Raw genomic sequence first — 13,369 nt, forward strand, 5'->3', positions numbered from 1 at the left:
AGACTGATCATGGAGAACACTAAACATGATGACAGACTGACCATGGAGAACACTAAACATGATGACAGACTGACCATGGAGAACACTAAACATGATGACAGACTGACCATGGAGAACACTAAACATGATGACAGACTGACCATGGAGAACACTAAACATGATGACAGACTAACCAGGGAGAACACTAAACATGATGACAGACTGATCATGGAGAACACTAAACATGATGACAGACTGACCATGGAGAACACTAAACATGATGACAGACTGACCATGGAGAACACTAAACATGATGACAGACTGACCATGGAGAACACTAAACATGATGACATATACAGTTGAAGTCGGAAGTTTACATACAACTTAGTTTTTCACAATTCCTGACATTTAATCCGAGTAATAATTCTCTGTCTTTGATCAGTTAGGATCAACACTTTATTTTAAGAATGTGAAATGTCAGAATAATAGTAGAGAGAATGATTTATGTCAGCTTTAATTTCTTTCATCACATTCCCAGAGGGTCAGAAGTTTACATACACTCAATTAGTATTTGGTAGCATTGCCTTTAAATTGTTTAATTGGGTCAAACGTTTCGGATAGCCTTACACAAGCTTCTTACAATAAGTTGGGTGAATTTTGGCCCATTCCTCCTGACAGAGCTGGTGTAACTGAGTCAGGTTTGTTGGCCTCCTTGCTCGCACACGCTTTTCAGTTCTGCCCACAAATGTTCTATGGGATTGAGGGCAGGGCTTTGTGATGGCCAGTCCAATACCTTGACGTTGTTGTCCTTAAGCCATTTTGCCACAACTTTGGAAGTAGGCTTGGGGTCATTGTCCATTTGGAAGACCCATTTGCAACCAAGCTTTAACTTCCTGTTGTCTTGAGATGTTGTTTCAATATATCCACATAATTTTCCATCCTCATGATGCCATCTATTTTGTGAAGTGCACCAGTCCCTCCTGCAGCAAGCACCCCCACAACAAACATGATGCTGCCACCCCCGTGCTTCACGGTTGGGATGGTGTTCTTCAGCTTGCAAGTGTCCCCCTTTTTCCTCCAAACATAACGATGGTCATTATGGCCAAACAGCTCTATTTTTGTTTCATCAGACCAGAGGACATTTCTCCAAAAAGTACGATCTTTGTCCCCATGTGCAGTTGGAAACTGTAGTCTGGCTTTTTTACGGTGGTTTGGGAGCAGTGCCTTCTTCCTTGCTGAGCGGCCTTTCAGGTTATGTCGATATAGGACTCGTTTTACTGTGGATATAGATACTTTTGTACCTGTTTCCTCCAGCATCTTCACAAGGCCCTTTGCTGTTGTTCTGGGATTGATTTGTACTTTTCGCACCAAAGTACATTCATCTCTAGGAGACAGAACACGTCTCCTTCCTGAGTGTTATGACAGGTGCATGGTCCCATGGTGTTTAAACTTGCGTACTATTGCTTGTACAGATTAACGTGGTACCTTCAGGCGTTTGGAAATTGCTCCTAAGGATGAACCAGACTTGTGTAGGTCTACAATTTTTTTCTGAGGTCTTGGCTGATTTCCTTTGATTTTCCCATGATGCCAAGCAAAGAGGCACTGAGTTTGAAGGTAGGCCTTGAAATACATCCACAGGTACACCTCCAATTGACTCAAATGATGTTAATTAGCCTATCAGAAGCTTCTAAAGCCATGGCATCATTTTCTGGAATTTTCCAAGCTGTTTAAAGGCATAGTCAACTTAGTGTATGTAAACTTCTGACCCACTGGAATTGTGATACAGTGAATTATAAGTGAAATAATCTGTCTGTAAACAATTGTTGGAAAAATTACTTGTGTCATGCACAAAGTAGATGTCCTAACCGACTTGCCAAACCTATAGTTTGTTAACAAGAAATCTGTGGAGTGGTTGAAAAATGAGTTTTAATGACTCCAACCTAAGTGTAAGTAAACTTCCGACTTCAACTGTACATTTATATGAAATAACACATATGGAATCATGTAGTAACCAAAAAACTGTTAAACAAATCAAAATATATTTTATAAGTGTGTCTTGAATTCTGAATAAATCACTGACAGTGACACCAGCAAAGCGCCCCCACACCATCACACCTCCTCCTCCATGCTTCACGGTGGGAACCACACATGCGGAGGTCTCACAAAGTCTCACAAAGACACGGCGGTTGGAACCAAAAATCTAAAATTTGGACTCATCAGACCAAAGGACAGATTTCCACCGGTCTAATGCCCATTGCTCGTGTTTCTTGGCCCAAGCAAGTCTCTTCTTATTATTGTTGCCCTTTAGTAGTGGTTTCTTTGCAGCAATTCAATCATGAAGGCCTGATTCACGCAGTCTCTTCTAAACAGTTGATGTTGAGATGGGTCTGTTACTTGAACTCTGTGAAGCATTTATTTGGACTGCAATCTGAGGTGCAGTTAACTCTAACGAATTTTTCCTCTGAAGCAGAGGTAACTCTGGGTCTTCCTTTCCTGTGGCAGTCCTCATGAGAGCCAGTTTCATCATAGCGCTTGATGGTTTTTGTGACTGCACTTGAAGAAACGTTCAATGTTCTTGATATTTTCCGGATTGACTGACCTTCATGTCTTAAAGTAATGATGGGCTGTCATTTGTCTTTGCTTATTTGACTGGAACGAACTACAAAAATCTCTGAAACTGGAAACGGAAACGGAGCTGCTCTTGCCATAATATGGACTTGGTCTTTTACCAAATAGGGCTATCTTCTGTATACCACCCCTACCTTGTCACAACACAACTGATTGGCTCAAACTTATTAAGAAGGAACGAAATTCCACAAATGTACTTGTAACAAGGCATACCTGTAATTGAAATTCATTCCAGGTGACTACCTCATGAAGCTGGTTGAGAGAATACCAAGTGTGTGCAAAGCTGTCATCAAGGCAGCTTTGCACACTACTTTATATTTGAGATTCTACTTTGAAGAATGTGATACAGTGAATAATACTTTGAAGAATCTCAAATATAAAATTATATTTTGATTTAACACTTTTTTGATTACTACATGTGTTATTTCATAGCTTTGATGTCTTCACTATTATTCTAAAATGTAGAAAATTGTAAAAATAAAGACAATGACTTCTTGTGTCCAAACTTTTCACTGGTACTGTATATCTACACAGTACATATCTTTTAAAAATATATTTTCCTTTATTATTTTCCACTAACCCTGTCATGCTAAGTTGACCAGGTTTCTTGATGAGGGAGTTTAGGCCCATGAGCATGATCTCAGTATTGTTGTAATTTAGTTAAAAAAGTTATTGCTTATCCAAGTTTTCACTTCACTGAGTAAGTCAACAACAGCTGTCTGCCTAGCTAACTCAAAAGCACATCAACAGTCCCACTTGGGATATAGCCTACAGATAACATTTGGGCTGTCTTGACATATAACCTATAAATCGTCACCTTGTGTAGTTTGTTCAATGCTCTCTCTCCTCTCTCGCTCTGTCTTAGGAGCTGATAAGTTCTATGGGGACATTGAAGAGATGATCGGCTATCGGCCCTGTGGCTGGTGGAAGCTCTGCTGGAAGTTCTTCACTCCAGCAATCTGCCTGGTAACTGCCATTTCCATTCAGGCTTTTCATTGGTTTTGAATGTGTTTAAATCCTCAGGGAAATCATACTTAACCCTGTATCTCAGAAACACTGGTTGCGTCCCAAATGGCATCCTATATCCTATATAGTGCATAATGTATACATTACAGATCCTTGCAACATGGGGCCGTGCATTATCATGCTGAAAGATGAGGTGATGGCGGGTGATGAATGGCATGACAATGGGCCTCAGGATATCGTCACGGTATCTCTGTGCATTTAAATTGCCATAGACAAAATGCAATTGTGTTTATTGTCCGTAGCTTATGCCTGCCCGTACCATAACCCCACCTCCACCATGGAGCACTCTGTTCACAACGTTGACATCAGCAAACCACTCACCCACTAAACGCCATATATATGGTCTGCGGTTGTGAGGCCGGTTGGACATACTGCCAAATTCTCTAAAATGACTTTGGTAGAGAAATTACCATTCAATTCTCTAGCAACAGCTCTGATGGACATTCCTGCAGCCAGCATGCCAATTGCACGCTCACTTAAAACTTGCGACATCTGTGGCATTGTTGTGTGACAAAACTGCACATTTTAGAGTGGCCTTTTATTGCCCCCAGCACAAGGTGCACCTGTGTAATGATCATGCTGTTTAATCAGCATCTTGATATGCCACACCTTTCAGGTGGATGGATTATCTTGGCAAAGGGGAAATGCTCACTAACAGGCATGTAAACAAATTTGTGTACAAAATTTGAGAGAAATATGCTTTTTGTGTGTATGGAAAGTTCCTGCGTTCAGCTCATGAAACATGGGAGCAACACTTTACATGTTGCATTTATATTTTTGTTCAGTATACGTGTATTTTATTTTAATGGATTTTCTTTTACCATTTAGTATAAAACAAAAACACACACAAAACAATACAAAAAACAAAGCTGCCAGACATATGAAGTGAAGTATTGCTGAAGTAAGAAATGGGACAAGAATAGAACAACACTATGACAGTTACAACACTGCTCAGTGTTCACAATCAGTCTCTGTCCACAATAAATGTGTGGAGGAGTTAGTCGTGAGAAAAGGCATGTAGTGCAGTATGTTTTCAGTGGCCCATAGGGCTGTATCAAAATGGGAAGATCAATGTTCTAGACATATCTATGGGCTGCTATCGTTATTCTGACTATGTGATGTAGTACCTCTCTCCCCTACTCAGTTAATCACTTACTAACTGGCCCAACTTAACCTATTTGGCTAAACTTATGCTATCTGGCCGGCTGGCCGAACATGTCCTACCTGTCCGGACTGACTTGTGCTGTCTGGCCAACTTATCCTATCTGACTGGCTGGCCAAACTTATCCAGGCTGATTTGTCTTACCTGACTGGCCAGATAGGACAAGAGATGGTCCTATCTGGCCGGCTTGTTTTATTTGGCCAGCTGTCAAACTTGTCCTATCTGGCGTGCATGCCGACTTGTCCCACTTTGCCAGCTTGTCCTATCTCGCTGGCCGGTGTTTATTTTTAGTTTTTGAGTTTATTTTATTTTTACAGGGACAGTGCACATTAATCAACGTTTCAGTAGAAGTACCGGTTTTAGCCAGCCGGCTAATTTTATTTGGTAATTATTTGGAGATCTGGTATACATCTGCGATGTAGTCGGCCTGGAACATCACCTATTACCTCACCTAATGTAAATGTTTCTGTGTGTGCAGGGAGTGTTTACCTTCAGTGCCATTGAGATGACCCCCCTGACCTTGGGGAAGTACGTGTACCCGGCGTGGGGACAGGGGATTGGCTGGGTCATGTCTCTGTCATCCATGGTTCTTGTGCCAGGCTATGTCATCTACATGTTCTGCACCACCAAGGGCGGCATCAAACAGGTACACAGTCAACCAGCAGATCCCACTATGCTCCATATCCTTCCCCTTTGGCCCTAACTTTGGCCCTAGGGTCTGGATAGATAGATGCTTGCACCATGTTGCTTCCACTATACAGATCTGCAAATATCGAGGGTTGGGGCTAAGGAGAAGGGGTAGAGAGAGATTGGGGACCGGCTAGAAAATCTCTACCTCTCTCAGGCTAAGAGGAAGGGGTAGAGACAGATTGGGGACCGGCTAGAAAATCTCTACCTCTCTCAGGCTAAGAGGAAGGGGTAGAGACAGATTGGGTACTGGTTAGACATCTCTACCTCTCTCAGTTGCTCTTTCTTTCTGGTTCTTTCTCACTCTGTTCCATTTTATTTTTTATATCTCCCTCTATGACTCTCTCTCTGCCCCCACTCTCTCTTTCTCTCTCTCTCTCTCTCTCTCTCTCTCGCTCTCTCTCTCTGACATTCCCCCCTCTGTCTCTCTCTCTCTCTCTCTGTCCCTTCACTCTTGCCAGTCTCTGGTTGTGTTTGAGAGCATCAGTCTCTGATCACCAACTGAGTAGACTGACTGATCTACAAATCACCTTGCATCCTTAATAACGTTTTAATATGATTGTAGACCAGTCAGTCTGCTTAGTCGGTGATCAGCTACTGAGTAGAATTGATGCTTTCAAACACGGCCTTCATCTCTTTATACACCTCTTCCTTTCTCTCCGGTTTTCCCCTCACTCCACCTCTTTCACATATGAGAAGAATGAATAAATTGCTCTAGCTATAAAACTTAATTTATCAAACAGCCCCATTATAATAGAAAAGATTACCTTTATAATGTAGTCAAAAGCAGACCTGGGTTCAAATGGCATTTGTGCATGACTGAGCTTGCCTGGCACCATGAACCAATAGAATAGTCCCAAAAGATGGGCAAACACTACCCAACTGGAATTCCAGGTGGGCTCAAACAAAGTATTTCCAAGTCTATTTGAACCTAGTTCTGGTTGAAAGTATTATGAGAAATCACCTTTAAACTGTAGTTGAAAGTATCCCTCATTGCTGGTTCCCTGCCTGTCCTGAACAGCGTTGGCACAAGATGACCACCAGCGCACCTTGTGAACATGCTGCCGTCACACACCAGAATTCACACACAGGAAGTGTGGGCGAAGCTGCCGTCTAACTGGGAATAGGATACAGTTGACTCCTGGGCACTGATCTAAGGTCAGTTTAGCGTTTTCCTCCTAATGGTTAAGATTAGGATTTTTGGGTGGGTAAACCGATCCTAGATCTGTTCCTACAGGCAACTTCCACCCAGAATTCCTGACCTAGTCAACACAGGGGTGTATTCACTAGGAACCAAATGAACCAAATGAAAGCCAACAGAAGCAAACAGAATGACACGGGGAGTGACCTACCTGAATTTGTCCAATAGAAACTCTTGTTTCCGTTAGGAGTGAACGATTTCTGTTGCGAAACGTTTTGCAACTATTTGCTACAGTCTTGCTCTAATGAATACACCCCAGTATTCAGACAGAGAGAGGCATCATGGGAGATGCCCTGGCCAAAATGCTTCCATTCCATATGTATCCTCTGGAACTGAATGGTCACATAATATAATGGACTGTATTATTGAACAATACAATGTTTTTTCTTCTGTGGTACAACGCTGTATACAATTAATAAGGTGACACCAACTTTTCAGATCTGTACAAAGTCATTGTGGCCCACTTCGGCTTACGAACAAATACAAAGCATTTTGTAAAGCATCTGAATAAATTGAAAACATTTTTTTTTATTTGAATGTATTATGGCTGTTTCTTCTACGATGCTGTATACAGTACATATTCATTAGAGGTAGCGTTTAGCATTTGATGTAACAGTTTTAATAACAGTTTGTACTATAAATAACGGCTTGTACAATATATTAACATTTCTTAAATGTTTATAACTGGCTCTTACGTGAAGATACTGTGTTTGTTTTCAATAGTGTTGACCTGTAAATATTATTCTGTGAGTCCAAATGCTGTAATAGTGTATGAAATGAAACAAAATGTGGTCAATAATGTACTGTATAAAGTAGCCCTCTATAAAGGTACTGTACAAGCCAGGAGTAAAACAAATTAAAATGTCTCATGGCTAAATGTGTACTATGAGAAGGGATTTGGTTGGGTATTCTTTCAGTTCAATAAAAGCAAACATAACCACCAAAATACATTTAATCGAGTGTCAACTCTTTTATGCTAGCCTCCCTTTTCACAGATAGGCCTGCTGTATACCATCTCTCACAATAAAAAAAGGTCAATACACTTGAATTTGAATAATCTCTACAAATGGAACGGACATGCACTCAGAGGAGAGAGTTGTTTATCTCTCCTCTGTTTATCTGTTGCACTGTGCGAGCCATTTAGTGTTTCTACTTAACTAGCACATTAGTCAGGCAGCCACAACAGCTGAAATTCTGCAGAGAGCTCTGATATCTCCTTCCCAGTACTGCTAAAACATGGGACACAGTTTGGGACACAAAAAAACAACAGACACAGTGGGAGAAGCCACTCACTAGCCAGGAGTAATTCCTCGCCTAACCTGACCAGAATAAACTACCCACTGGGCACAGACGTCAGTTTAACAGTTATTCCACGTTGGTTCCATGTCATTTCATTAAAATAACGTGGAAACAACATTGATTCAACTAGTGTGTGCCTAGTGGGTATGGGCTCTAGTTATCGGCTACAACTTGGGTCCAAAGGTTTTCCTGATCAGGTCACTTGGTCAGGAAAACCTCTCAGCCTCAACTAGTGAACTGGAGGTATATTTTACAGTACTAGAACATGTTATGTACTATAGTCACTCACATACAGTTTCATAGAACGTTGTGTGTACTCTACCTACTGACATACTGTGCCAGCACAGACAGGAAACTGGTTTGGTTCTGCACATCCATCATCCTCACTTGTACTATCACCGTCTGGTTTGGGTCTGTGTCTGCCCGCTGCACACGAAAACTGCAGCACATCTTCTGTCACCTGCTATCCATCAAGGACCTGCACGCCTTCAGGACAAGGAAGAGTGCAGGTAAGATCATCGCCTACCCTGCCCACCCCGGACACCCCGGACACCCCATCTTTCACTGTCAATGCACTGACTATATTCACCACGGCAGCATCCCTCCCTATGCTTATATAGATATAGCCCCTCTGTAAATGGTATATTCTCACTGTAATCAGCCTGTACTCCAGAGTTTTAGGTTTACTGTTCTGATATTGTACATTCTGTATGATGTCTATGTTGACTTGTGTCTGTATTCCACTTGGATAATGTCTATTGCTGGCTGCACCTTCTCACCGAGGCACATTGCATTGTGGGTACGTGTAAATGTAGTTGGGAGAATAAAGGTGACTCTGGTACCGTGTAATATGACGTTGTGTGTACTACACCCAGTCATACAGCACAACAGAGGGAAAGAACAGGAGACATCCAGTATGGTGAATAGACTGAAACCATCTTTAATAGCATGTTGATATACTGCAGAACAGAAGTCAGGTAAAGAGGGATTCAAAGCCAACCGAGGGAGGTGATGGTTAAAACCTATGCCCAAATTCAACAAGTCCGTCCTCCTAAAACGTCCCCTTCCTCACTGTGTGACAATAGAACAACATAGGTGACAGAAAACCCCCAGAAGGGAAGAGTTTCACGCGTCACCCGAAACGACAGCAGTGCATTTTTAGCATCACAGAGCCCTTTCGTCTATATCCAAAGAAAAAGGTTAGTCATTTGAACTAACTTACAGTAGCATTCAATCAATTCCACTAAGCCTCATTTTTGCTGCTTGAGACTCCATTCCTGGGAGAAAGGTCACATTTTTGCCAACAAAGACAATGATAGGCTTCTCACATTCTGATGCATTGTGGGTGAATGGACAGAATAATGACATATTTATCCCCTGTGCTGCACTCTGTCACCTTCAGTCATGCACAACAAACTTGACTTTGAAGGGAAAGCATGTATCACAGTATCAATAGGCCTCCTATACATACAAAACCAATGTCATGCCTGGTTGAAGAATCACATTCACTCCACATGTTGAACTGACAACGACGAAAGGAACAGGAAACAGATCACCTTGTTCTTAGAGTGTGAAATGGATACAGACACAGCTCTCTGGTTTGCCATAGGCTGTTAAACCCTAAAGAGACAGTGTGCTTCCCAAATGGCACCCTATTCCTTTTCTAGTGCACTAATTTTGACCAGGGCCTATAGGTCAAAAGTAGGGGACTATGTAGGGAACAGTGCGCTATTTGGGACACTAACACAGTGAAGTATTTGAAATATGTAACCCTGTTTTAAACACCCTTCAGCAGTTAATATAACAGAGCCTTGTGTCTATTGAAACTGACACATTAAATAAAGAGACAAAAAGGGGAAGGATCTCCGCTGAAGAGATTTATGTGAGATCTCCTCTTGGTGAGCAGGAGTCACGATGCTGCGGTGGGCATGGGACAATCTCCACACACACACACACACACACACACACACACAGTCAACCTCTCAGCCCCCACAGCAGCGTGGTGCAATAGATTGTTTTTCCAGGAGCTCGCTCCTCACAGATGAAGTAGACTGAGATTGGAGATGAGATGGAGACCTCCACACAGCAGGTTGGTAATTATCTGAACTAGGGGCAGGGATGAGAGGAGGCCAGGAGGGCCAGCCGAATACATATTCCACACCACCTGATGTAGCTCATGTTTTAAACATGGGCACATTCAGACCAGAGCAGTCGATGAACTATTTCAGATAAATTACATTTTGTTGACCTTAGCATTTACATGGATGGAGATAACTCAGTTGTCCTCTCCGACAACCCAATTTGATATTTAACAAACAAAGCTGAGCGAAAAGCGAGAGATTAAGATTATGCTTGTCCCCTTCAATACAGATGAGCAAATAACAGACAAAACACTTGAGTGCTGTTATGAGTGATGTGAATATTGGAGTACTAAGCTTTTAAAAAGTCAAATAAAAAGGCTATCTTGATACACAGAAGAAGCAGCATTGAGAAATTACAAGAGTCATGTTTATCCAGTGTATATGTTTAACATAATGAGTGTGTTGCACTCCAAAATACACTGGGAAATCATTTTGGTTGGATTGTATTGGCAGACAGATCTGCAGACTGGCAAAGGGCGAATAGTGGGAATTACCAGTCTTATTGGCTGTGATTAGGGCCTGGAGTTATTCCTGGTCCTAGTTATGCTCTCAGCATAACAGCACATGCATACAATAAATGTGCAATCTAAACCATTCCAGAACATTCCAGAACATTTACGTCAAGAATTCCTGAGCTGAATATAACAATGACGACAGCAAATAAAGAGCTTATTTCCTGGGCTGTTATTGGCTTTTGGTTTGGCAGTAAGCCTTCTGATTGGTTGCCTTGCCTTCATCCTTAGCTACAGTAACTGAACGGGGGATCTGTGGAGGATGACAGTGGAAGTGTGTTTCCTGATAATAGAAAAGAAAGAAAAACAACACCACAGAGAGTGACAAATAACACACCTCCTCAGATGAGAGAGAGAGAGAGAGAGAGAGAGAGAGAGAGAGAGAGACAGAGAGAGACGAGAGAGAGACAGAGAGGGAGACAGACAGGGAGAGAGAAAGACGAGAGAGAGACAGAGAGGGAGAGAGAGAGACAGAGAGACAGAGAGAGAGAGAGAGAGGGGAGATAGAGAGGGAGAGAGAGAGAGAGAGAGAGACAGCAGTCTCCCATTTCAATGAATACATCCACCACATTGCAAACAAGGAGACAGGTTGCACTTAAATATCGCTAGCTGTAATTATTTTTATATGTAGGGTACTCCTCTTAAATATCGCTAGCTGTAATTATTTTTATATGTAGGGTACTCCTCTTAAATATCGCTAGCTGTAATTATTTTTATATGTAGGGTACTCCTCTTAAATATCGCTAGCTGTAATTATTTTTATATGTAGGGTACTCCTCTTAAATATCGCTAGCTGTAATTATTTTTATATGTAGGGTACTCCTCTTAAATATCGCTAGCTGTAATTATTTTTATATGTAGGGTACTCCTCGAGGTGAGTAGAGGAGATTCTGAGTTCTTCTAGTTTTCTTCTGGCCGAGTACAAAGTAGTCCGTTTGGTGGAGATTTCCGTCATTTTGGCACACACATTGTTCAGTCATTGTCAATCAAATGCACACACACACATAGTAGAGATGAGGTTAGGATATGAACGGTAAAAGTGAACAAAAGTCGTTCTTAGATTAAGTTCAATCTTGGAGTGAATCTCCAAGACATTCACATAGTCTGTGGAATCCATCTGAATCTAGTTGGTTGGTGCTGGATTTTGTACTACGTTCTTCCTTGTTAACTACTAAAGATCCATCCAGAAAACTAAAGAAACCAATGATATTATCTATATTTAAAGAGTTAAAACTGACAAAACTGTTATAGAAATTTGTTAAAACGACATAATATTTCAAAATACACATGGAATCAAGTAAAACTCGTCTTCTTTTTCACTTGGATTCTTCTCATGACGTTACTCCACACCTCTTTTTAAATCTTTACCTCCATTCATCTTTTGTCGTTATTTCCTTAAATATATGCATATAGATGTGTTATCTTTTTTATAGCTCTGTCTCTGTATGTATAGCATGTACATATGTTCTGTTAGTGACGTGGTCGGGGTGGGTGGGGTTGGGCTGAGGTTGGGAGTGAGGTGTGAGGTTGGGGTGAGTTCAGCTGGGTGAGAGGGGGGTCATTGGTTCATTGGTCTCTTATTTACAGCAGGCTTCGAGAGCCACTTGGGGTCCTCTGGAGGCTGAGGCGGGGGTCCGCCGGGGGGATGTACTGGTGGGGGTGGTTGTAGGGGGGAGGAGGAGGGGGTAAGGGGGGCTGGTGACCGTCCTTGCTCTCTGGCGACCTCACAGGAGTGGAGGCGGCCGATCGGATGACCTGGTGGTGGTGGGCATGGTGATGATGATGGGCGTGGGTGGGGGTGTGGCTGAGGAAGGCCTCCACGCGGCCATGGCCGCTGTTGTCCAGGACGATCACCTTGACAATCTGCTGGCACTGGATGAGTGTGTCGGGCCGAAGGTCGCCCATGCTGATTGGCTGGAGCTGCTGCAGGTGGTGGAGGGGGGTGCCGGCGGCTGACTGAAGCTGCGGCTGCTGCAAGAGCTCCCCCCGGTGGTTAAGAAGGGCTCCAACACTCTCGGGGCTCCGGGGCAAGCTCCCGCTGCTGCTGAGCTGGTACGTATGAAGCCTGTTGTGAATTGACACCTAGTTTAGAAAACAGCCAGAGACAGCATCAAATGTTATAAGACTGGCCTCCTTCTAGTGCTCCCTCAGCCCTCTTCTCTTTTTTTGGGTGACACCACATCACAACTGGCATGCGTGGGGTGGGGGGTGGGGGAAGAGAGGGGGAGGGTTGGAGGGCGAACGTGCGCCCCTTGGTGCTGGGGCGACCAGTTCAGACTGGGTGCTGGAAGCATTGCTGTAGAGGTGGGAGAGGTGGGGGGAGGCTGTGGATAGAGGGGGGTGTGAGGGTGTTTCGGTTGAGAGGAGAGGTGGGGGGAGGCTGTGGATAGAGGGGGGTGTGAGGGTGTTTCGGTTGAGAGGAGAGGTGGGGGGAGGCTGTGGATAGAGGGGGGGTGTGAGGGTGTTTCGGTTGAGAGGAGAGGTGGGGGGAGGCTGTGGATAGAGGGGGGGTGTGAGGGTGTTTCGGTTGAGAGGAGAGGTGGGGGGAGGCTGTGGATAGAGGGGGGGTGTGTGAGGGTGTTTCGGTTGAGAGGAGAGGTGGGGGGAGGCTGTGGATAGAGGGGGGGGTGTGAGGGTGTTTCGGTTGAGAGGAGAGGTGGGGGGAGGCTGTGGATAGAGGGGGGGTGTGAGGGTGTTTCGGTTGAGAGGAGAGGTGGGGGGAGGCTGTGGATAG

At 43.4% G+C, this 13,369-nt stretch overlaps 2 protein-coding genes across 4 annotated transcripts in view; one reads left to right on the forward strand and one right to left on the reverse strand.

Moving 5' to 3' along the window:
- Positions 1-7,621, forward strand: part of LOC106609637 (sodium- and chloride-dependent GABA transporter 1) — a 23,862-nt gene extending 16,241 nt beyond the window's left edge. The window contains exons 12-14 of the mRNA XM_014208597.3: positions 3,473-3,573; positions 5,274-5,441; positions 6,504-7,621. Of these exons, the coding sequence (XP_014064072.2) occupies positions 3,473-3,573; positions 5,274-5,441; positions 6,504-6,599 (365 nt within the window). The 3' untranslated portion in view covers positions 6,600-7,621. The remainder of the gene's footprint in view (positions 1-3,472; positions 3,574-5,273; positions 5,442-6,503) is intronic.
- A 1,280-nt stretch (positions 7,622-8,901) lies between these two features.
- Positions 8,902-13,369, reverse strand: part of LOC106592487 (IQ motif and SEC7 domain-containing protein 3) — a 376,341-nt gene continuing 371,873 nt past the window's right edge. For 2 of the 3 annotated variants that reach the window (XM_045700042.2, XM_045700047.2), the window contains one exon: positions 8,902-12,717. In XM_045700042.2, coding sequence (XP_045555998.1) covers positions 12,217-12,717 — 501 coding nt within the window. In that variant the 3' untranslated portion in view covers positions 8,902-12,216. The remainder of the gene's footprint in view (positions 12,718-13,369) is intronic. The other variant, XM_045700043.2, reaches the window with a different exon arrangement.

This window comes from Salmo salar, chromosome 17, assembly GCF_965601325.2.
Source record: "Salmo salar chromosome 17, fSalSal1, whole genome shotgun sequence".
Taxonomy (NCBI): Eukaryota; Metazoa; Chordata; class Actinopteri; order Salmoniformes; family Salmonidae; genus Salmo; species Salmo salar.